At 49.4% G+C, this 25,190-nt stretch overlaps 1 protein-coding gene across 2 annotated transcripts in view; it reads left to right on the forward strand.

Annotated features, from left to right (window-relative positions):
• LOC117964268 (telomerase-binding protein EST1A-like) overlaps window positions 1-25,190 on the forward strand; it is a 71,914-nt gene extending 46,724 nt beyond the window's left edge. Inside the window, exons 14-19 of one of the 2 annotated variants that reach the window (XM_058997938.1) lie at window positions 4,042-4,218; window positions 8,252-8,398; window positions 14,995-15,139; window positions 16,298-16,509; window positions 16,984-17,065; window positions 20,557-25,190. In XM_058997938.1, the coding sequence (XP_058853921.1) occupies window positions 4,042-4,218; window positions 8,252-8,398; window positions 14,995-15,139; window positions 16,298-16,509; window positions 16,984-17,065; window positions 20,557-20,687 (894 nt within the window). In that variant the 3' untranslated portion in view covers window positions 20,688-25,190. Of the gene's footprint in view, window positions 1-4,041; window positions 4,219-8,251; window positions 8,399-12,886; window positions 13,591-14,994; window positions 15,140-16,297; window positions 16,510-16,983; window positions 17,066-20,556 lie in introns of those variants that run through there. The other variant, XM_058997939.1, reaches the window with a different exon arrangement.

Genomic DNA, 25,190 nt, shown 5'->3' on the forward strand with positions numbered 1-25,190 from the left:
TACGAGGAACTTTCAAATTAAAGTATGCTCTCAACATGCGATTTTGGGGGAAACTTTTTGTAACGTCAGAACTCAGTATTATTAATGCATCAGACTGACCACTTGACTCCATCCTTCGAAAATGCTCATTTTGCTGTAGGCTGAGCGCATGCGAGTAGATGCAAACGACAAGCTTGTCAGCAAACCAGAACTGCGCAGTCGTGCAAATAGGCACATGGACTTTTGAATTGGGAGGTTGAAGGTAAAGTGAAACACTGAAAATCTAAATCCTTTTAATGTTTTATCAGTTTTACAATCGCAGCCAACCGTGTTGTAAAACGATGTCGCTTTATAAACACACCTTGCATGTCTTCAGCCATGTACTGTATACCCATGTGTAAGCCTGAGCATCTGTCTGTATGAAGGACAGGTCCCTTCTTTTTTTGTAGCGGCTGTGATCGTTTTTCACTGTTTTAACTGCAGGCGTTTTTTTTGCTTTGCAATCAATTCCCCTTATTCTGTAGGTCCTCTTCGTAAAATGCAGCAACCAGCACTACACATTGAGTTATCCTCGATACACACTCACCCCAACCACCAGATTTAAAACAATCAGGGTTTAGGTTTCGGTTTAGGCTGAGGAATTTGTAACTGCAGTTTCGAAATTATTGGATGAAGTGAGGTGTTTTAACACCTTTTTATCTGTTTAAAAAAAAAAAAAAAAAAAGAAATCTGATCTTCTGATGTAGCTCAATAGCCTGCTACTTCACAATGCAGAATAAGGTGCTACGGTCACGGGGTCTATTGAATTGATTAACTCACTTATTTACTTATATTCTGACATGACAGAATATAAGTTTAATCTACACTGTTTTAGATTTCATTTAAATGTATCAGTTTTTAGTTAACTTGAACACTGCAGCGCTTTTGAGGTGCTCTTACGTTCTGTTGCTATTAGCACAGCTAAAATTACAAATCATCCCAAAACTGTTTTTTTTTTTTTTACCCCAAAGCCTGCACCCACCCCCCACCCCCCCACCCCTGGACAAGCTCCACAGTTTGTTCTTACAGCCCACCTTCACATGCGGCTTGTGTTTGTGATAAAATGACACCGCTCTGCCACTTTTCACTGCAAACCAGGGGTCATAGACAGGCTCAAGTATCCGTCTAGACAGTCACTAGTCTAAAACAACAGGTGCTTTAAATTAGCCTTAATGCAATTACTTTTCATTTAATTGTGTAGGAGAGAAGCTGAGGGAGCACATAAACTAGATCACAAACCCAAAGTGACGGAGCACTTAATAATCACCCACAAGCTTTAGTGAATCGATAGTTCAGTCGCTCGCAGTCGTAATTAGAAACAGCTACACAATGATGCCTGCCCCCCTCCTCCCAACTTCCTCGTTCAGATTGCACAATTGATCTCTCATAGTTAAATTAGTCAAGTTCTATGGAGAAGCATGTCACAATGGGATAATGACAGACCCCTCCCAAGGTGGTTAAGATTCCACACTAAGATCCTCCACCTCCCAGTGCCTCAGCTCTTACCACTGTGCCATAATACCGCTCCTCTCCCAGTCCCATGTGAAGTTGAATCCCAGCTTTATCGTCTTGCATTACTGGAACCCTAAAGTACAGAACCAAGAACCAAATGTACTAGTACTGTGCCAGCTACAGAGAGGTGAAGGGGTTAAATGCCTTGGTTCAGAGGGGAGGGAGAGGGGAGTGGGGCTCACCAAGGCAGCCCTGTTAGTTTTGGCTGAGTTCCCAGCCCAGCCGTTTCCCACAGGGCCCGGATATGCAGCTCAAACAGATGCCCAGCATCCTTGCGTTTGATCTGTGGGCCGCCATGGCAACTTGCTGGAGTTTATACAGCACTGATCAGCAGGAACCATTAACAGGCAGCAGGGCCGAGCGGTTAGAGCTGAGCAACCGGGAGGGAGAGAGAGGGAAGCAGTGTGGCTCTAGTCAGAGCTGAGGGACTGGGAGGGAGAGAGGCAGTGGGGCCTAGTGGTTGGAGCCGAAGGACTGGGAGGGAGGGAGGGAAGCAGTGTGGCCGAGTGCTTAGAGCTGAGGGACTGGGAGAAAGACAGCTTCCGGCAATAGTGAAGTACAGTTTCTGGAGTTTCTGTGCTTGTTAATGAAGTGTTAACACGAAAAGAAGCAACTTCCAGGAGATATTGCTGGTGGAGTTTCTGTAAAGAAAGAAAGCTTTAGCCTAAGGTCAAGCTCTGGGGCACTGGTTTGTGGATACGGGTCAAGTTGAGGTCGGCAGGCTGTCGGACCCTGTTATAACGAGCCGGTTAAAATTAGACCAGAGGGGAGGAAGCTGACACGATTTGTATAAAGCACTTCAACTTCCTGCTGAAACAAAAGAGCTGAGGGAACCACAGCAGAGAGAGAGGGAGCGAGAGAGAGAGAGAGGGGGACTGGAGTGTGTGTTTTTGAAATAAGAAAAAAAAATGTTACCATGCTCTCTGCTTCCTGTATGAATTTCCTACCTAGCGGTGAGGCTGTTCACGTCTTCAAACCCGGGTTAGAACAAGTGCCCTGACAAACCCCTTGAGAACCCTGCACAGTACCTGACAGACACTACAGGAGAATGCATTGTACTGCACTGCAGTGTAGGTCTATGAGAACTCAATTGCTTTAGGTTCATGGTAACATAGACATATACAAGGACCTGTCTGAAAATAGGAACAGTGCTTTACAAGAAAATGAAACATGACCCATGAAAAGAGGAATGTGTTATGATATTGCTGCAAAGGGTCATGGCAGGGTTGTAAAAGGTTACGGTCAACACCGATACTGGATGCTGGTTCCCAGCGCCTTACTTCCCCATTGCTGTTCAGTGTGAAGGAGGCTTAACCCAGCGACCTCCCAGTGACACCCAAGGAAAAAATACTGTGGTTGGATTTCATGTGCCAATGAGCACTTTTCAGAGGCATATGAGGAAACCAGACAGTTACAGACGAGTCAGCCTTGGCCACAAACAAAAGCGGTTGTGACATGTTTTCGTTTGTTTTTTTGATTCGAGAACCCCCCCCCCCCCCCCCAATAACTTACTGCAGCCCCCCCAAACAGCCACCAGATCAATAATTGGCTGGGTTTGAACTTGCAACCCACAGGTTAAAAGTCACGGCAAATCGCATGCTTCTGATTTGAACAGCTTTCGATCGTGTCGTGTAACTGGGGGTCGAAGAGAAGAGTTGCGAGATACAGACCCTGCAGGCAGGCTTCCTAATCGCTGCTAATTTCAGTTGGCAGCGACGCGTGTCTCTGCAGAAAGTGGCTGCCTGCATTGCGGGCTGTGAGTTAGCTGTGCTGAGATGGAGAGCCGCTGGCACATTGGAGCAGACAGCAGCAGCAGCATCAGCGATTGGTGAAATTAACTGCAAAGTCAGCTACTTGCGGTTTTGCCTTCCTCTTAATTTCAAGAGTTGTGTTTGAATCAGCATTGCGCTTCGGCACTGGAGTTGGCCTCGAAAGTGTGAAGGAGCTGTTTGGAGGTGAGGTGAAGTGCGGGGGTGGGGGTTAAGTTGTGAGAGAATTCTACAGAACTGCTAAGAAACAAACTTCCTGTCTACTACCTTAAAGTCCAGGTCAATAACGCCACTCCTGTTTTGTCAACTGATGTTTTAAAGCAAGCTTGCTATCTTCTTGTTGGTCTGTTCGTCTTTCTGGCTGCCTTTTAGACACAGGTCTCTATTTTAACAATCTAAAAAGTCTTAAAAGCCTCTCCTTTTAATTTCCGTATTAACACCACTGGTGTCCCTGCCCCCCAGATGTGATTTATTGATCTTCATCCTTACTAACATCATCTAACACAATAATAATAATAGTACAGTGCAATAAGACCAGGCTTACAATTATAGAGCCGCGATGTTAACATGTAAGATCTGCCAGGACTGTCAGGGAGATGAATTGCTTTGCTTTTCCCCCCTATTTGTGAACTCTCACTATCACTCTTTCTCTTTCTAATGCCCCCTCTCTCTCTCTCTCTCTCTCTCTCTCTCTCTCTCTCTCTCTCTCTCTCTCTCTCTCTCTCTCTCTCTCTCTTTCTAGGCCATCGCTGCGGACTGTAAGCGGGTCACGGTGCTCAAGTATTTCCTGGAAGCGCTCTGTGGACAAGAAGAGCCTCTGCTGGCATTCAAGGGTGGAAAATATGTGTCGATGGCAACCGTCCCAGACACCATGGGAAAGGAAACGGGAAGCCAGGAGGGAAAACAAGCCGACAATCAGGTGGGGGGGTGATGGGTGAGCGTGCAGGGGGAGGAGGGGGGGTGGTGGGTGAGCGTGCAGGGGAGGAGGGGGGGTGGTGGGTGAGCGTGCAGGGGAGGAGGGGGGGTGGTGGGTGAGCGTGCAGGGGAGGAGGGGGGGTGATGGGTGAGCGTGCAGGGGAGGAGGGGGGTGGTGGGTGAGCGTGCAGGGGGAGGAGGGGGGGTGGTGGGTGAGCGTGCAGGGGGAGGAGGGGGGGTGGTGGGTGAGCGTGCAGGGGGAGGAGGGGGGGTGATGGGTGAGCGTGCAGGGGAGGAGGGGGGGTGGTGGGTGAGCGTGCAGGGGAGGAGGGGGGGTGGTGGGTGAGCGTGCAGGGGAGGAGGGGGGGTGGTGGGTGAGCGTGCAGGGGAGGAGGGGGGGGTGGTGGGTGAGCGTGCAGGGGAGGAGGGGGGGTGGTGGGTGAGCGTGCAGGGGGAGGAGGGGGGGTGGTGGGTGAGCGTGCAGGGGAGGAGGGGGGGTGATGGGTGAGCGTGCAGGGGGAGGAGGGGGGGTGATGGGTGAGCGTGCAGGGGGAGGAGGGGGGGTGATGGGTGAGCGTGCAGGGGGAGGAGGGGGGGTGATGGGTGAGCGTGCAGGGGGAGGAGGGGGGGTGATGGGTGAGCGTGCAGGGGGAGGAGGGGGGGTGGTGGGTGAGCGTGCAGGGGAGGAGGGGGGGTGATGGGTGAGCGTGCAGGGGGAGGAGGGGGGGTGATGGGTGAGCGTGCAGGGGGAGGAGGGGGGGTGATGGGTGAGCGTGCAGGGGGAGGAGGGGGGGTGATGGGTGAGCGTGCAGGTGAGGAGGGGGGGTGATGGGTGAGCGTGCAGGGGGAGGAGGGGGGGTGATGGGTGAGCGTGCAGGGGAGGAGGGGGGGTGGTGGGTGAGCGTGCAGGGGAGGAGGGGGGGTGGTGGGTGAGCGTGCAGGGGAGGAGGGGGGGTGGTGGGTGAGCGTGCAGGGGGAAGTGGGGGGGGTGATGGGTGAGCGTGCAGGGGGAGGAGGGGGGGTGATGGGTGAGCGTGCAGGGGGAGGAGGGGGGGTGATGGGTGAGCGTGCAGGGGGAGGAGGGGGGGTGATGGGTGAGCGTGCAGGGGGAGGAGGGGGGTGATGGGTGAGCGTGCAGGGGGAGGAGGGGGGGTGGTGGGTGAGCGTGCAGGGGGAGGAGGGGGGGTGATGGGTGAGCGTGCAGGGGAGGAGGGGGGTGATGGGTGAGCGTGCAGGGGAGGAGGGGGGGTGGTGGGTGAGCGTGCAGGGGGAGGAGGGGGGGTGATGGGTGAGCGTGCAGGGGGAGGAGGGGGGGTGATGGGTGAGCGTGCAGGGGGAGGAGGGGGGGTGGTGGGTGAGCGTGCAGGGGGAGGAGGGGGGGTGATGGGTGAGCGTGCAGGGGTGGAGGGGGGGTGGTGGGTGAGCGTGCAGGGGGAGGAGGGGGGGTGGTGGGTGAGCGTGCAGGGGAGGAGGGGGGGTGGTGGGTGAGCGTGCAGGGGGAGGAGGGGGGGTGATGGGTGAGCGTGCAGGGGGAGGAGGTGGGGTGGTGGGTGAGCGTGCAGGGGGAGGAGGGGGGGTGGTGGGTGAGCGTGCAGGGGAGGAGGGGGGGTGGTGGGTGAGCGTGCAGGGGAGGAGGGGGGGTGGTGGGTGAGCGTGCAGGGGAGGAGGGGGGGTGGTGGGTGAGCGTGCAGGGGGAGTAGGGGGGGTGGTGGGTGAGCGTGCAGGGGAGGAGGGGGGGTGATGGGTGAGCGTGCAGGGGGAGGAGGGGGGGTGATGGGTGAGCGTGCAGGGGGAGGAGGGGGGGTGGTGGGTGAGCGTGCAGGGGGGGAGGGGGGGTGGTGGGTGAGCGTGCAGGGGGAGGAGGGGGGGTGATGGGTGAGCGTGCAGGGGAGGAGGGGGGGTGATGGGTGAGCGTGCAGGGGAGGAGGGGGGGTGGTGGGTGAGCGTGCAAGGGAGGAGGGGGGGGTGGGTGAGCGTGCAGGGGAGGAGGGGGGGTGATGGGTGAGCGTGCAGGGGAGGAGGGGGGGTGATGGGTGAGCGTGCAGGGAAGGAGGGGGGGTGATGGGTGAGCATGCAGGGGAGGAGGGGGGGCGGTGGGTGAGCGTGCAGGGGAGGAGGGGGGGGGTAATGGGTGAGCATGCGGGGGGAGGAGGGGGGGTGATAGGTCACACCAAGTCATTCCTTACACTTATGGGTTTTGTATACATTGTTATACCAAGTGTACAACAACAGCTGGTCATAAAAAGCGTTTGGTTTGCATAACCATTTTTGGGGAATGGAGTGCGAGTGGGGCTGCTGGTAATGGATTGTGCGTGGAGCTAACAGGCTAGTAATGGATTGTGAGGCTGCAGGACTGGGAAGGCTGGGGGGTGAGAGCTGGTTCAGTGGGACTGGGAAGTCTGGGGGGTGAGAGCTGGTTCAGTGGGACTGGGAAGGCTGGGGGGTGAGAGCTGGGATTTCAGTGGGACTGGGAAGGCTGGGGGGTGAGAGCTGGGAGTTCAGTGGGACTGGGAAGGCTGGGGGGTGAGAGCTGGGAGTTCAGTGGGACTGGGAAGGCTGGGGGGTGAGAGCTGGGAGTTCAGTGGGACTGGGAAGGCTGGGGGGTGAGAGCTGGGAGTTCAGTGGGACTGGGAAGGCTGGGGGGTGAGAGCTGGGAGTTCAGTGGGACTGGGAAGGCTGGGGGGTGAGAGCTGGGAGTTCAGTGGGACTTGGAAGGCTGGGGGGTGAGAGCTGGGAGTTCAGCGGCAGGATAAAGTTGATGCCCGAGACTCTGCAGTGTGTTTTCGTTTCCAAAAGAGGGGCCTCGCTGCTGCACGTACAGGAAAGGGTCGCGACCCCTAGAGGACTGTGTGGAAAACAGAGCTCTCTCTCTCTCTTTCCCCCCCCCCCCCTCCCCCCCCTCACATCCTCATGTCATCGAGTTGCTGGCAGCGGCAGTGCTTCACACACAACTGTGCCCTTCGCATGCTCTCTCTCTAACTTTCTCACTCTCACCCCCCTCCTTAACATGCAAGCTTTATCGGTAAACAAATGTATACGTTTGTTTACCGATATTTAAAAGTGTTCTTTATCACTCCTTCCTTTGCATATCCCTCCCCTCTCTTTTCCTCTTTCCTTCCCTTATCTGAATCTGACGATAGCGTGGCCGGGAGGCTGCAGTGCGGAGGTGGTTGGGCAGCTCTCCACCGCTTCGCACAGCTATGCGGAACAGCCCGCGCTTCAGCCCCGTCACATCGCTTCGGTCCCTTGCGCTCCCTGTTTGTTTGTGGAAGGCAGGGGGGTTGACGAGTTCATTAAGGGAAAGTTAATCTCGCTTCCAGCTAAGCTGTGACATTGTTGAGAGCTGGGGGGGGGGGGGGGAGTGCTGGACTGTGACATCAGCGAATAGGCCGACTCACGCCCAATGTAGACACGGACCGGACCTGTTGGCAGCGTCCCATAACTGGAGGCCTGAATGCTTGCCCTCAAGGGACCTTTGCAGCCCGGGGTCTCCTTTCACCCAGCTCCTGATTAACCCCTTCTCCTCTGGAGTATTCGGAGGCCTCCAGTGTGCTGTGGGCTTGTAAAGAGAGTGGACGTTAAAGGGCTCGGGGCTCCCCAATTCTGTTCTCAAGGCTGCTGAATTCTGTCTATGCTGCAGACCCCCAAGTCAGCCCCCCATCTCCCTATAGCCCTGGTGCCTTATAAAGGAAAAGGAAAGAGCATTGCTCGTAGCTTGAGTGGTGCAGCTGGCTGGTGAGGTGTGTGCATTAATGCAGCCTGGAGAACTCGTCAGCATTAATCACAAGCTTCCTGTTACCTTGCCGTGACCTCGCTCCACTCCCCCCAAAGCACTTTCTCTCACTTTTACACACTGACACTCCTTCACTCCCTCATTCACTCACTCACTCCTGGTGGTAGAGTTGCAGGTGGTGCTCTGATTGGTTGGAGAGTTGTGAGCGGTGATGTGATTGGTTGGGGGGTTGTGAGGGGTGCTCTGATTGGTTGGGGGGTTGTGAGCGGTGCTCTGATTGGTTATGTGTTTGTACCCCTCTCAGGATGAGGACGTGCTGGTTGAAGCGATGGAGGAGGACTCTGAGCCGGACGCCAGCGGCAGCGAGGATGATTTCCGAGAGCTGAGAGCGCGCAAGCATGCCCTGACTGTGAAAGTGGCGGAGCAGCAGAGGAGACGAGACAAGATCCAGGTAGGGCCATACTGCACTGTAATGACCTTCCCTGGGTCCTGTAACTTTATAATGACCTTCGCTGGGCACTATAGCTTTATAATGACCTTCGCTGGGCACTATAGCTACTGAATGTTGCATCTCAGTAGATCCTGAGATAAACACATTTACCAATAAATCAATAAAAAAAATGGAATTGGCGAGTGTTTGGTAGATAGATAGATTGAGCTAATAGATACAGGTGAGTGTTTGATAGATAGATTGAGCTAATAGATACAGGTGAGTGTTTGATAGATAGATTGAGCTAAGAGATACAGGTGAGTGTTTGATAGATAGATTGAGCTAAGAGATACAGGTGAGTGTTTGATAGATAGATTGAGCTAAGAGATACAGGTGAGTGTTTGATAGATAGATTGAGCTAAGAGATACAGGTGAGTGTTTGATAGATAGATTGAGCTAAGAGATACAGGTGAGTGTTTGATAGATAGATTGAGCTAAGAGATACAGGTGAGTGTTTGATAGATTGGTTGATCTAATAGCTGGATAATGAGATTGGAGAGTGGATAAATCCCCTCGCCCACAGGCCCCCTCTCCTCTCCTCTCCCCTCCTCTCCCCTCTCCTGGTTAACAGGGCCCAGGGCGCCACACCGGATAGCTCTCCTCCATTTCGCAGCCTTGAACCCCTTCCAGGCACAGCTGTCTGGCCAGATGTGCACGCCTCTCCTGCAGGGACCGGCCTGGCAGTAAAAGAGGAGAAGGAGAAAGAGAAAGAATGAGAGAAAGACTCTGCACATGTGTGACAGTGTGTGCATAAGAATAAGTGTATGTGCCCTCCAGATATTGGCTAGCTGCCCGCAGTAAAACTGGGCCTCACTCTATTAGAGATTGAGGGATAGAAAGAGATAAAAGCAGATTGATAGATAGACATGAATAGAGAGAGAGGTGGATAGGTGTGTGCCCTCCAGCTATTAGTTAATTGCCAAGCCTGTAAATTCAAGTTGAATATTTAGGTTCTGATTACCAGCAAATTCAATACATTATTGTATGTAAATCACTACTGTAATGGAGATCTGAGAGCCAGCACATTCAATCCATCTAGTGTGGAGAACTCAGTGCTGTACTGGGGATCTGAGAACCAGCTAATTCAATACAGTCTAGTGTAGAGAACTCAGTGCTGTACTGGGGATCTGAGAACCAGCTAATTCAATACAGTCTAGTGTAGAGAACTCAGTGCTGTACTGGGGATCTGAGAACCAGCTAATTTAATACAGTCTACTATAGAGAACTCAGTGCTGTACTGGGGATCTGAGAGCCAGCTAATTCAAAACAGTCTAGTACAGAGAACTCATTGCTGTACTGGGGATCTGAGAGCCAGCTAATTCAATACAGTCTAGTATAGAGAACTCAGTGCTGTACTGGGGATCTGAGAGCCAGCTAATTCAATACAGTCTAGTATAGAGAACTCAGTGCTGTACTGGGGATCTGAGAGCCAGCTAATTCAATACAGTCTAGTATAGAGAACTCAGTGCTGTACTGGGGATCTGAGAGCCAGCTAATTCAATACAGTCTAGTGTAGAGAACTCAGTGCTGTACTGGGGATCTGAGAGCCAGCTAATTCAATACAGTCTAGTATAGAGAACTCAGTGCTGTACTGGGGATCTGAGAACCAGCTAACTCAATACAGTCTAGTGTAGAGAACTCAGTGCTGTACTTTCCTTGGGGCTGTCCACACGCAGTCCTGAAGGACCCCTCCTCTCACACACACACACACACACACACACAGACAGGCTGGCGGTGCCTGTAACAGTATCGGAGAGCAGGCACCTGGTCCTCCCTGCCTCAGCTGTGGGGTCTGGGGTCAGCCTCACTCTACCTCCTGCTAAATCACTGCTGCTTTTTATTTTTTAGCCCTAATTGTGCTGGCCGGGCCCCTTGGCTGCCAACACTGACTCACTTAACAGGTTGGAAACTGGTCTGCTGATTACAATTTATAACTATCATTAATATCCCAGCGTGTTCTCCTTTTTTTTTTTTTTTTTTTTTTTTTTCTTTAATACAAATCGTATACTGGGGTTTTAGATTGATTTTTGGGCTGGAGCCCGTTCTGTACGGTCCTTGGAGACAGACAAGACTGGCAGGCAAATGCAGGGGCCAGCCTCCCCAGCAAGCAGTGGGCTCAACTGGGTCCTCATCTTGTCAGGTCAGACCAGAGAGAGTAGAAAAAATACAAACATTTCAACTCGGATCATTTACAGAGCATTTAACTAAAGAGAAACATACAGCAAATAACATCCTGAATGATAAAATATTAATAATGGTATTAGTTTCATTGTAAAGTGCTGTACAACCAAAAAAAAAAAGAAAAACACAGTTAAAAGTTACAGAAAATGACTACTAAAGCCCTGTAAAAGTGTAGGGCAGCACAAGCATTGTAGCAGCGTTACAGGAAATAATAAACACTTTGGTAAATATTACAGTAGCATGATATCTGTGATGGAGAAAGGGGTTTCAGGGGTTGGTGTGCTGTACATACTTCCGCAACACAGCTTACATAATTTGTTATTTTAAACATCCTGACATCAGAACGAAACCCGTGAAGTTATCTTAACACAAGATACGAGCGACGTGTCGGGGGAACAGGAACAGCCAGTGACAGCATGCGAAGCCTGCTCAGGTCACCACTAGAATGCTCTAATAATAGAAAAAACACATGTTTGTGTACAATGAAAAAAAACATGGGGGAACAAGTTCACCTTGTCTTGACTGTACTGTGCTGCTCATACTTATGCCAAAGGACACACGTCATCCTCATCCGCTCGGATTGAGAAGCGTTCTCTGAATTTGAGAAGAACAGCAAAAATGTTGCATTGAATGTTATGTGAAACTTTACCAGATGTCGTAGAGCTTTAGAACGGTGGTCTCTATCTTGGCACAGTGCCATAGTGAGCATCACTCGAGTGTCTGCGACCCTCGATGGCGCTGATTACTGAACGGGCAGGGGGTGGGGGGGGCTCGTCTGAAGGTGCCTGCCCCCCTCGCTCCCTCGCCCACGGTGTCTGGGAGGAAGTGCTGGTCAGCTGCGTACGTGTCTCAGCGGCAGGACTCATAGGAGAGGTCAGGGCTGGGCAAGGCAAGGCGCAGGAAACCAGCAAGACATTAACTGCAAGAGGAAAGCAGGGGAGACGGACTTAACCCCTTCAGAGCCAGGTTTCAACACACTGGATGAGACACAACTTCAGCTTAGTGTTGCCCAGTGGCATTAAAATATACGTATGTGCGGTATATTAAAAATACACGATCAGAGGATTGAAGCTGGCAGACTTAACCCCTTCAGCACCAGGCATTGACACATGACGCAAGACCATGCCTAAAATCACACTTCACAGTCTTAACACTCTGAAAGCACAGACTTCCTCACACGTAGTGGGACATGCAGACACGTTCAAATGCTCTCACACACCTCTCTCTACTCTGATGATCGCACGGCCCACATTCCAGCCTGCCCCCGAATCTAGTTCCTAAAATACTCTTTTTAATTATATTTTCTCCTGGTTTCCACGACACACATCCACCCCCCCCCCCCCCCCCCCAGTTCCTGAGAAGCCCGGCACACAGTGAAACCTGTAACTGTCTAAATATAGCAGCCGCCACCTAGCCCTGACTCCCCATTCACGCTCCCCTCTCTCTCGCTCTCTCTCGCTCTCTCTGTCCTGACTCCAGACTGGGAACAATGGGAGCCCACACTTGCCTGTGTCTGTGTGTGCTGGGGCGCTGCCAGCCTGCGACGTGCTCACCAGTATCCCCCCGCTTCCACCCTCGAGCCATGAACACACACACTCACACACACACACACACGCACATCCCTGTCTGCCTAGATACAGAGCGGTGTAGGATACCGAGCTCATACCTGCCTGTGCTGGGGCTCCCTGATCATTTTCCCTTCCTTTGTTGGGGTGGGGGTTCTGTTGAGCCTGAATATCTGCCCACCTCCCTGGTCATGATCCATTGAGAAACACAGCCTGATGTGATGGAGCTGTGTCTGTGTGTATTACTGTGTATTCAGCATGAATTAAACTTCAATTCACAGGGCTAGGGGGTGGCTGCGGGGGGGGGGGGGTTAAATATTCTGAAGTGGTTGGGTATATCTGTCTGTATGAGCAGATTTGAACTTGTTTTTGACAGCTCTAGCTTGGCTACCTCACCATCGCAGGGGCATTATTGAGCTATGGGGTTCAAACACCAGACGCTCTGGCTCCCAGTCCATCGGCACTAACCACTATAGGCAGCCCGTCTCTCTCCTTTCCTCCCAGTCCCTAACCACTGAAGCCATCGTCCCTCTCTCCCAGTACCTCAGCTCTAACCAGTAGAACCAGACCCTCCCAGTCCCTCAGCTGTAACCACTAGGCCCCGCTGCCTCCTCCTCTTTGATACAGTGTCCTCAGTATTGATGCTCTGCAGCTGTTCAGACCAGCGTTCCTCTCTCTCTCTCTCTCTATCTCTCTCTCACAGCGGATCCAAACACCCTCTCTCTCAGTCTCTGAGTTATCAGTCAGCCAGCTTCGGCCTGCTGGCTTGGGACACCAGAAACCTTTCAAAACTCCCCAGAAAAGAGAGTGCAGCTCTGTGTGCCTGCCTGGGTGAAGCAGCGCCATGTGTGTCCTCTCAAACCCCAATTACACGTTTGTTTGAAAGACCGTACAAACAGTCCTTTAGTCTTCCCAATAAATCCCCACCCCCACAACTAGCTATTTTGAGAAGTGAAGAATTCCACTTTTGACTTATTATCCTGTACCAGCCATCAAGAAAAAAGGAAAATCCGGGAGGATTCTACATAAAAGATTAAAAAAAAAAAAAATTAAAGTATGTGATATTAAAACTTAAAACCTTTGACTGTTGTGATACGTTGGGCTAAAAATAAACTTGCCTGATTTTAATGATTACCCAAATTAACCTGACTTGGCTTCTTAAGAGCAGCAATTCTGATGTAAAAATAAAATTCTGGGATCGGTGTGATTTACTGTGGAAATGAAAAGAGGCACAGTAGGTCATGCCTGTAATAGAGTGGTGCTTTTGTAAAGTTGTGAATTTCCGTAGTTATTTGCAAACCTGAGGTAATACCGCCATTGAACAATAGTGACTTAAAACATTAGTCAAGTCACTTTTTTTTTTGTTTTTAAAGAAGACAAAATCCCCAATAAGAAAAAATGAATGTCAGGTCTGTTGAGTCAGGCACACACTCAATACACAGTGTGTGCTGAGAGCAGAGAATGCCCCCTCCCTCCCTGCTGGCAGTGAAGGAGTTAATATCAGTATGATCAGCCAGGCTTGTCCTGGAAGCAGACAGTCCCCCCCCCGCCACCCTTTCTGAAGCCAGGGGTTCTGCAGCTTTCTCTTCACACAAACACAAATAAATCTGGAGAGTCGGCCGCAGTGTTTGAAAAGAAGCGCAGTTCACTTCCCCTTTGGGGGGGTGTTTGGCACAGTCTCCAGTGACCTTGCTCTCGCTAGCTAGCTAGCTCGCCTGCTCACTCTCCTCTCATCCTCCTCCCTCCCTTCATTTCAGTCTTATCTATCTATCTCATATCTAATAGTATCCCCATTTCCCTCTCCCCGCTTATCCCCCTTTTTTTCTTACCATGCTGTGTCTGTCCCACTCTCTCTCATCCTCTTGTTCTCCCATTCTTTCTCCCCTCTGATCCTATCCCCTCCTCACTCCTCTCATCCTGTTCTTCCTCTCTCCGGGATCTCAGGGAGACGTGACATCCAGCACAGGCATCTTGTCCGCTGCCAGCAGATCTGCCGGGTAGAAGCTGGGAAAAAAACTGCAAAGGACAAAAAAATAAATAAAACCCTTCCACCCACACAAACACACACATACTGACACACACACACACACACACACACACACACACAGACAAACTCCCCTTCCACACACTCACTGACACAGACAGACGCGGGGACGCACGTGCGCAGTCACAGACATACAGTTCTGCACAAAGTACCAGCTCCAGGACACCTTGGTTAGTGCTCCCTGTTGAGATGTTGAGACAAGAGTATGAACTCTGCTTGTTCTTTAGAGTTTAAGCAGAATGTTTTAAAAGTTGGTTTTACCTTGTGTGGACAGATTTTTCCTTGGTGGAAATGTAAGACGTCATTAATTGGTTTAGAGGCGAGAGATCTATCAAGTAACTACACTACAGTGATACTGCTCAAGTAGACATTTCAACTTTCAAAAAGACAGGAGTCTAACACTCTTGCTGGATCTCAGATCCCCTCACCCCCCAGTACCGAGTCCTCTAGACACAACATGATTATTGAGTTTGCTGGCTGTCTGACCCCCGTGCAGTACTGCGTTCTCTGTACCGTGTTTGTGTTCCAACAGCATGGGGTAAGCAAGCCACCACACAATGTTGCTATTGTTTTATTTGGTTTTATTGCAGTGTGTTGTATTGCTGCTGTTGTGTCAGACAGACTGAGAGCCGGGTTGTGTTGATACAGACACATTGAGATTACCCACCTCCTCTTGTGCTGTGCGTTGTGCTGCTACAGCACATTGAGATTACCCCCCTCCTCTCTAACGCCCCCCCCCCCCCCGTGTGTGCTGTGTTGTATTGCAGGCAGTGCTGCAGCCCTGCAGGCAGCTGGAGATTGAGATCACTCCCGTGTTCCTGGTCCCCGACACCAACGGCTTCATTGACCACCTGAGCGGTCTGGCCAAGCTGCTGAGCTGCAAGGCTTACATACTGGTGGTGCCCCTCATCGGTGAGTGCAGCACAGCCTGGCACAGCCAAGCTTTCATTTACTGCGCTGTTTGTAAATGCTCTCCGAGACAATGTGCTAAGCAGCCCGCTACTATTTACACTACTGTTTGACCTGTAACTAAAAGTTAAAAGGGGTTGTGTTGTAAGGTTTTACATGATCTGTCATTAACAATTTTATCATTTTGATCCCTGTTTGCAATTGGTTGTTCTTTCTAAAAAGTGATGAGAGAGGGAGAGAGAGAGAGAGAAGAAAAAAAAGCCATCCTGCTCCCAGGCTCTGCGTTGTGTTGGTAAACTGCGTATCTTGCAGGACTGGCTGGGGCTGTGGGGGGTCTGGCTGAAAAGGAAGGAGGGAGGGAGAGATTGAGAGAAAGAGGGACAAGAGTCACAGCCACCCAAAGAGAAGGGAGAGAGGGAGCTGTGCATTCCCTGCAAAGAGATTCGATTCCCTGTCCCAGAGACTGTAGGTACCCTGTTCAGGACAAGGGTGAGATTACAGGGTCAAGTTCATGGCTGATCAATAACAGTGGTGGGTTACTGGAGGAAGGCAACAATACTGTCCAAAGTCGCAGTGTTTGCCTCCCAGGTGCAATACACAATGAAATGCGGTGTAGTTTTAAACATGCCCCAAGCTCCGTGTCACTTTTAAACCAGGCTGCTCTAGCTGCACCAGACTGCTTGAGTAGCACCAGGAGAAGAGAGAGGGTGAGAGAGCTTTCAAAGCGCTCAAACAAAAAACATTACACTTAATTTGTTTATAGTAAAACAAAACAGAGGAAGGACTGGCAGTTTAATAGGGAAGCACTAATCCTGCCACAGTGATGGATCAATTAACACCAGCAGGGGGGCAGCCTGCTCGCCTCTCAGCTCCTTATTTAAAGAGGCAGAGAGAGGCGGTTCGTACCAATGCCTGCAGTGCTACCCGACTCCCTGCAGTCCATAACTAAGCAGCTAAGGCTGGGCATCAGTTTGAGTCTGGTCAAACCTTTGCAATGGCCCCAGTTTCCTCACTGCCTGTATCCTTCGATGATCCAGGAGTTGGGTGAGCTGGGGCAGAGGGAAGGAGAGTATTGCTGTATATCGGGGAGGTGGGCTGGGACGCGAACGCTAGTTTCTCGGTGTTGATCGGTTGGTTCCCCTCCCCTGTCTGTGCCCGCAGTGATCACGGAGCTGGACGGGCTGGCACGGGGGCAGGAGACGGAGTACCGCACTGGCAGCCACGCCCGGCAGGTTCAGGAGCACGCCCGCAGTGCCATCGGCTTCCTGGAGCGCGGGTTCGAGAACAGAGAGCCCTGCCTGAGAGCTCTGACCAGCCGGGGGAATGAGCTGGAGTCCATCTCCTTCCGCAGCGAGGACCCTACGGGACAGCAGGTACAGCGAGGGCCTGTATAGGACTGGGGGAGCGACAGGGGACAAGCAGGACTAGGACTTCTATAGGGAAAGGTGTGGTGGGGCTGTGTGTATGACTAGAGTTCTGTAGGGGACTTAGTATAGTGTATGGGAAGGGCTTCTATAGGTGACACAACAGGATTGGGGTTCAGTAGGGGAATGTCTAGTGTATAGGGAGGGGTTCTATATGGGACTGGGAGTATAGGACTAGGGTTCTTTAGGGGACCTTGTGCACCACAGAACTCGCCCCCTCATACACTACAGAGTATTAGACTAAGGGTTCTATAGGCGACTCAGCAGGACTGGAGTTCTAGAAGGGAATGTATAGTTATGAGAGGGGTTCTTTCGGGGACTAGGAGTGTAGGACTAGCAATTCTGTAAGGGAAGCTGCAGCATTTTACAATGAAGGCGGCTGGCCTGTCTGTTTCTGAGTCCTGCCTGTCTGTGCCGTCCCAGGGAAACAACGATGACCTCATCCTGTCCTGCTGCCTGCACTACTGCAAAGACAAAGCCAAGGACTTCATGCCCACTCAGAAAGGTAACGCTCCAGGGACCACCCACAGGGAGAGGCAGCAGCACAGCTGCACTCAACCAGGGCTGAGAGCAGCTCTCCGGGAGCATCCAGCCGTGATGCACAGGGTGGAGTCTTAGCCAGGCTTGACGGAGAGCAACCATCCAGGCACGATGCTTTGTTGCGGTTGCACATGAACTGGTTATAGTTTTGGTTGTGTGTACAGTGGTTTCTGTTGGGCGTTTTATTTCCTTTGTTTCTTTTTCATGCTTGATACAGTGTATTGGGTACAGTATGTTTTGTTGTCAATCCAGCGCTATTCACAAGCTCCTAAATCCATCAAAACATTTAATGGGGGGGGGGAGAGAGAGAGAGAGAGAGATAAAATTCCAGCCAGGTGCAGACACCTGCACAGACATGAAAAGTGCCGAGCCATTGTAGGACTGTGCATCAGCACCTTAAACTGGTATTAAACAGTATTGAAATGGACTCTGTGTGTTTGCCAGTTGTATGCAGTTAAACAGGGTATAAGTTGAAGCACACACACACACACACACACACACACACACAGATGGCAGCTGGCTGCGGTGTGACTGTTTTTTGAGCAGCGTTTCCCTTCCCACTGTGGGAAACCCCTTTCCCCTGCCTGCCTGCAGAGCAGATTAACCTGTCACTTAGTGTGTGCGACTCTGTCAGCCCCGCTTACCCTGCACACCATGACGCAGCATGGCTCTGCACACTGCGTCTGGACTTCAACACAGTGCTGTCAAAACACTGGGGGAAGGTGGGTTCTGAGTGCTGTGACGTTGCAGTGTGGGGGAAACCGTGCCCAGAGGCTGGTTCTGTTTGAGGAAAGAACCACCAGCGGATGCATGGAGAGGTTCCATTCCTCCCGTCAGGATAGGGATTTTCTTAAGTGCAGGGCACTGTTCCCTTTGCTTGAGTTATTTAAAGAATGAGAGTTTTGATAGATTCAGTTGTTCACAAATCTGTTGTCGGCCTAGATTCATGCAAACAAATCTTTATTTTATTCCAAAAAAAACTTTCTCTAACCAACTCACGATGAGAGCCCACAGTATACTGTTGCCCAAAAACTTTTTTTCTGCAGTAGTAAAAGTTTTAGAGGTGCATCACACCACAAAATACGTCCCAAAGGGTTCATTCCAGGTGGCTGACACGGTTCCTGTGATGTGTGCTGTGCCTGAGCTCCGGGCTGTCTAACTAGACTTTGCACTGGCAGCTGTCGGCTCAGCATGCTTTGCAGTGGCAGTTGTACTGTAAAGAATACCTCTGCAGTATGTACTGTGCCTGCTAGCTAACTGCACTGGGCTGACAGGCTGCCTGCTTGCCTGCCAGCTCTCTTCAAAAACACTATGCAGCACAGCAGGAGCGGCAGCCATGTGTCTGTGACTGTGCAGAGCGGGTATGTGCAGTTTCACCCATTCCAGCTTTTACTACGAGCTTCATGAGCCACAGTGCACAGGTAACAAGCTCATGTGTGTCTTAATAAACTTATAGTAAAACCAGGAACTGCTGTGCAATGGGAGTCTTTGTTTCTATCCCTGGAGGACCCATGATGAAAACTTATTTAATCCACTTTCTTAAAAAAGTGATCCCAAGACAATATCATCCTGCGCTGGTTAGGTTTGCTTGTGATAGTTTGTGATGCTGTCTTTCTTTCCTCTCTCTCTCTTTCTCTCTTTCCCTTTCTCTCTCTCTCTCTCTCTCTCTCTCAATTTCAATTCAATTCAATTCAATGGTGCTTTATTGGCATGACTTACAATAGCAGGTGTTGCCAAAGCAATTATACAATACAGACATGTATATATACAATGCATCATGAATACATATATATAAACAAACTGATTTATAAAGTACAGTACTAACAATAAACATGTATCAGGACAATAAGCATTTACCTAATACATACATGCCTACATACACAACAACATACATACTGTATATACATAAGTGTGTGTGTGTCTCTGTGCAGAGCTCTCATTGTGTGTCCCTCAATCTGTGACATGCAGACACATACTGGGCTGCTAGTTGGGCTGTGCTTCTCTCCTCTCCCAGGAGGATTGGGACTTTTTCAGGGTTGGTCATGTTTGGGAAGTTTGGGAGGGAATTTGCAAATTTTTTAAAATAAGTTTGTCTATTTTCCGAGTATTTCTTACATTGAAGAAGGAAGTGCATCTCTGTCTCAACCTCTCCTGTCTCACAGTGACCACAGAGCCTTTCTTCTTTAGGAAGCCAGGTCTGCCGGTGACGGCCTTTTTCAATGGCCAGGCTGTGGTCACTGAGCCTGTACTTGGTCAGGATCTGCCTCTGCTTTGTATCTCTGACAGTAGAGAGATACTCTGCCAGAGTGTAATCTCTTTTTAGGGCCCGATAACAATCCAGTTTATTTTGAGATTTTGTTTCTGTGTCCCAATGTTTCAGATAGCAGTTTTTGGTTAGTTTTATAATTTGGTTGACTCTGATTGGGGGCTGGTAAGCAGTGCTGCCCTGAAGCTGGTTTGTTTTAGTATTATTAGTTGGGTTCAGTGCAGTGAGCTTCAGGGCCAGCTGGCTTAGAGGACTCTTTTCAGGGCTGAGCTCTTGGGTTTGCATGGCCTCATACTGGAGGGAGTCTGATTCACTTTTCTTTAGGTGCATCCAAAACTTTAGTGCTCTTTTCTTTATATTTATGAGTGTTGGGTAACGGCCTAATTCTGCCCTACATGCATGATTTGGTGTTTTTCTTTGCACCTGTAGGATGTTTTTGTAGAGTTCAGCATGCAGGGTTTCGATTGGGTGTTTGTCCCATTTAGTGTAGTCTTGTTGACTGAGTGGACCCCATACCTCACTTCCATACAGCGCAATGGGCTGGATGACACTGTCAATTAATTTTAGCCATATTTTGATAGGAATATTGATTTTATAGAATCTTCTTCTGATGGCATAGAAAGCTCTTCTGGCTTTTTCCTTTAGTGCATTCACTGCTAGGTTAAAGCTCCCTGACGCACTGATAGTCAGGCCCAGGTACGTGTAGTCTGAGGTGTGTTCTAGTGTAGTGTTGTTTAGGGTGAAATGGTATCTGTTTCCCTGAGTTCTGGCCTTTTTTTGAAAAATCATTATTTTGGTCTTTTTAAAGTTTACTGCCAGGGCCCAGGTCTGACAGTACTGCTCCAGCAGTGCCAGGCTCCGCTGCAGCCCCTGCTCTGTGGGCGACAGCAGGACCAGGTCATCTGCATAGAGCAGGAACTTGACTTCGGTGTTGTGTAGAGTAAGGCCGGGGTCTGCAGACTGCTCCAACATCGTAGCCAACTCGTTAATATAAATATTGAACAGTGTTGGACTCAGACTGCAGCCCTGCCTCACCCCCCGCCCCTGAGTGAAGAAATCAGTTCTTTTGTTGCCAATTTTGACTGCACATTTGTTTTCTGTGTACATTGATTTTATTATATCATAGATTTTACCCCCTACACCACTTTGAAGAATTCTGTAATAATCTCTCTCTCTCTCTCTGATTTCAGACGAGCCCATTCGTCTGCGCAGGGAGGTGGTTCTGCTGACGGACGACCGGAACCTGCGAGTGAAAGCGCTGACCCGAAACGTGCCGGTCCGGGACATCCCAGCCTTCCTCAAGTGGGCCAAAGTGGGATGAAACCAGAGCGGGCGGGCCAGCAGCGCACGGGAGAAGATACGACACAAATGAATTCCTCTGAGCGAAAAACAAATGACAAACAAGAGAAAGAGGGAGTGAAAGAAGAGAGAGAGGGAGGGAGGGAGGGAGGGAGTTTAGATTGAAGGGATCTGTTAAAAGAGGCTTTACTGTGAGTTCCTCGATAATAGAAATGACCTCTCTCTCGACCTAACAACCTTTTAGATTGCAAAGAAAATCAAGATGATGATGATGATGGTGATGAAGATTTGTGGCTAGGCAACCACAGCACTGAGTTAAGCTGCAGCGTGAGTGAGTGAACGCAGCCACAGGATGGTAACCCACTGAAGCCACAGATAAGGGAGGGAGGGGTCCGAGTCGCGTGGCCCGGAGTGGAGTGGAATTGAGAGAACGAGGGAAGGCTTGGTTGGGTTTGGTTTTGGTTTTGTGAATGTGAGTGGGGGCTGTCCTGTCCAGATGATCTCTGGTGACCCCAATATTTTTTTTTATTTATTTTTTTTTTTTTTACTCACCTCTTGTGACTTTCTTGCTTGTTTACGTTTCAGGTGCAGTGCGGTTCGTCACGTGTGTCTCGCCTGCCTTTATCTCCCTGAATTCAGTGGTATCCGAAATTGTTCTTTTTAAAAGTTTACTGATTATTCTGCCCGAAGAGTGCACAGACTGAAAAGCAGTCTGTGGGGTGCATTGAAAGCGATTCTAAGACATGGTGGCACACGGGTCTCCTAGTCTCTCTCTGGCATTAAGATCTGGGACGTGGAGCTGTCTTTGACTCCATCTAACTAATGAATTCCTACTCCTGACTCCACGGCCCCTAAAGACTATAAAGGATTCGATATGCCTAGAAAACTACAGTTCCCATAATTCCTTTCTGCACTGAAGACCAGGGGCTGGGGTATTTAAACCGAGGGGGATGGGTACCATTTCATGGTTCATGCTCGATGCATTCTGTTTTAAATTGGGGGGGGGGGGGGCTGAAATGGGTAGCTGAAATGGGTAGCTGTTTCCCATAGACAGTGCTAACTGTACTGTATACAGCTTTTATGGTAGATCTGTATGTCTTGTGCATCTGTGAGCTGGCTGTTTTTCTTTTTTCTTTTGGTTTGTCAGCAGATTTTGATAAGCATGACAGTGGAAGCCTGTGAGCTCCATGTTATACAAAGTTTTTGCTAAAAAAAAAAACCTTTAAATTTAGCAATTTTATAGTTTTGCTGTTATTTATTTATTTTTTTATGCTGTAATATATGGATTTTTTATTAAGAATTATTTTTGTCTGGGTGTTTTTCTTGGAGGGACGGTGCTTTGGCCTCCATTCTTGCAGGGAGGCTGGGTAAGAAGTCATTGAAAGTGGTATCTTTTACAGAGCACTGGCCTGGCTCCACCTGGGTAAACCACAGCTCCACGGGAGTGACTTACTTCAAGGATCCTTGCAAAAATGGAGGACAGATGCATGAATAAAAACTAATAACTTGGTAACCAATTGGAGCAACGGACTGCCCAACCCATAGTCTCAACTCTGTAGTTGTAAATAACTAATTAACTAACTGACTAACAAGTCCTGCTGGCCAGGGATGATGGGGATCTGCAGCCAGTGTAGCTGATGAAGAAAGTTTATTTTGAAGGAGCAGACATTGCGTGTGCTGAATTTGAAGGCATGCTTGGTCTGTCTGCAGCCGTCTCGGAGACATATAAAGAAGACCGCTCTGACGCTCCTCAATGGCTTTTTCCAGAGCTGTTTGTTCACTCCAGCTGGCTCCGGCACTTGCTTTTTCACGTCTGCAGAATCTCAGGTAGCGCAGTCAGCCACCAGCTCAGCCCAGGCTCTGACAGCTGTTTGCAGCCTGAAACGGCAAGATCCATAGCTCTGCTTCCACAAACTCTCACTATGTGGGTGTGCCGTTTACCACGCAGGACCTTTTCTGGAGTTGCAGAACTCCACTTCCCCCAGTGGAGCCACCACATACATGCCCGAAAAATGTCCAGATTTCCAACTCATCCGCAACCCAGTTTGTTCCAACTGCTTGGCAAACAAAGCCTAACAGTCCTGGGTTTTGATTCAGCAACGAACTATTGTAAATATTTGACTGTTTAAATCATTATTGGGGTGGAAAAAAAATAAATAAATCCTCCTGATATGAAATATTTTGATAAATTGAGGCTATTCTTAATCTGTGTGCGTCATCGGACTAAAACACAATTTAAATAAGTTGATGCTTTTCATTACTCTCTTTATAAAAACCTGGGCTCTTTCCGAGCGGGCTGATCTACAATGAGATCCATTCAGCACCACTGAACACCCCTAGCACACTTTGGAGCTGCCCAGGTACGTTGCTGAACAGCCGATCACACTGATGGAGCAGCTCTGTGCACGCTTTCCACAGGTCAGGGTCCCCTGAACCCGTGGACACTGAATACCAGGACCTTTGGCATTTGCTGGTTTACGATGCGGAGTCTGCGGAGTGTGCCAGCAGGGACGGGAGCCAAGGAGGGGGTCTGGTTTCAGGACTGATAGCCGATCACGTCAGGCACAGACCCGCCCTGCCTGTCACAGAGGTTCTTCTTCCTGAATCTAACTCTCTATTAGGACATGTCTGACCAGGCTAGCTGGAATGGGCATGCGTGTGAATCAAAGACCTCCGTGGCACATGGCTATTTCAGGAAACTTTTTTTCAGTTGTTGTTGTTGAAACTAGTTTGTTGGCTTTATTTTTTTTTTTTTTTTTTTTTCAAACCATTTTCTTAATATGCAAAGTTTAAGCAATACAATCAGACTGAGGAATATTGGGGGGTTGTTGTCGTGATGCACCTTATATTTGTGACCTACAACAGGGGTACTTTGACAGGAGCCAGAAAGAAAATCACCAAAGATTTATATATAAAACTTTCGTTTTAATTGACTTACTCCATACTTTAAATAAAGCAGGAGTAGATATTGGTATCAATACATTGATATTAGGTAGCCTGCAGATTTAAAAAGGTATTGAGTAAAGAAATGCAGTTTTAAGGTAGAGTTTCAGTTGCTATCTGTGAACGAGTGCAAGTACAGGTGTGGTGAGCCTGTGCAGTTTATCTTGAAGTGCAGTCCTGTAGTGTCGATGGGGACTGGCCTTTAACATACCCCTTATAGCGCATCAGTTAAACGCTCTATAAATACAGATGTCAGCTCTACTTTTGTTTTTTTGGGGGGTTTTTTTAAAGACATTTTAAGACTTTATTCTCATGTTTCCTTTAGATAGAGAACATTTATAATCAATAAAAAAAGAGCTAAGTTCGAGGGCCTAGCGACATTTCAGTTCACAGAGGATGATGCGTACTGTACATATGTTTTCTAATTCAAGACGTTTTTAGTTTAGATGTTTTCTGTGTGTTTAATTTTCTATTTGAAATGCTGCAAAGAGCATTTCTGTTGCATGTGTTATAAGGTGGTTCAGAGAGCTGGAGCTTGAGGAAGTCCGTTCTTTTTCCTGCTTGTTAAAGACGAGGAAAGCAGATTGAAGCACAGATGCTTTGTAGTGATAGCAGCTGGGACTGGCTATTGTCAATGTCTTACCTCATACTAATTCCAACATACTGTTCGGGGCTCTGATTTTTAAATTAAGTTTGGTGGGTTTTCAACTCCGTTTTCCGGAACTGTCATTGCCTTGTCTCTTAATAATCAACCCAACCTGCAATTCTTAGCTGCCCAGCACTGTAACCGTGGGCTGCAATGGGCTCTGTTACAATTAAAATAAACAAGAAACGCCTGCAGGATGAACTCAGGCCCAAGCCCACCATTTCAAGCGCAGGCTCTGTAAGTGATTTTTTTAAGCGAGTTCGAGTCAGTATCGTGGAAATGCAGCCAGCCTTGGCTCGGATGTCAGATGCCTCACTTTCAAGCATCCGTTCCAGAAGCTGTTGCTTTAGTTCTGCTTTCCTCCTCTGGACTAATATCTTATACCCGTGTTGTCCCCTGTTCTTTTACCAATGTGTCTTGATGTCATCCCAGAGTGTTCTCTTGACCGCACACCTGGATAGTTACAGAGATGAGGAACCTGCCTCCCTATGCTCACCATTCTGGCTTTATAGCCAGCTCCTTGCTGCAGCCGGAATGGAGGTAGTTTCCTAATAAACTTCAATCCCTGCTGAGCCAGTGCGCTGCCCCTGGCTCTTTGGACCACCTTAAAAAACGAAATGCAGTGAAAAGTTGTAAAAAGTTGATCCGTGTAACCCGCTGCCCCCTCTTTGTGCAGAAGCAGAGTGTTGCTGTGTGTTCCTGCTCTTGCATGTGGTGTGTGGCGGGCTGGGTGGGGTGCGGGCTGTAATGTGGAGCAGATTTAGGTTGGGTTGGTTTTGACAGAATGCCGTTTTCGGTGCACTTAGTGTCGGGTTACGTTCAGCTGCACAGTGTAGTCCACGCTGACTGCCCTCTGACATGCTTTGCCTTGTAAATGATTTGTTTTCCTTTTATTTTTTTCTTTATTATTAATAATAAAAAGGTTGGCTTTAAAAA

The sequence above is a fragment of the Acipenser ruthenus genome, chromosome 24 (assembly GCF_902713425.1).
Source record: "Acipenser ruthenus chromosome 24, fAciRut3.2 maternal haplotype, whole genome shotgun sequence".
Taxonomy (NCBI): Eukaryota; Metazoa; Chordata; class Actinopteri; order Acipenseriformes; family Acipenseridae; genus Acipenser; species Acipenser ruthenus.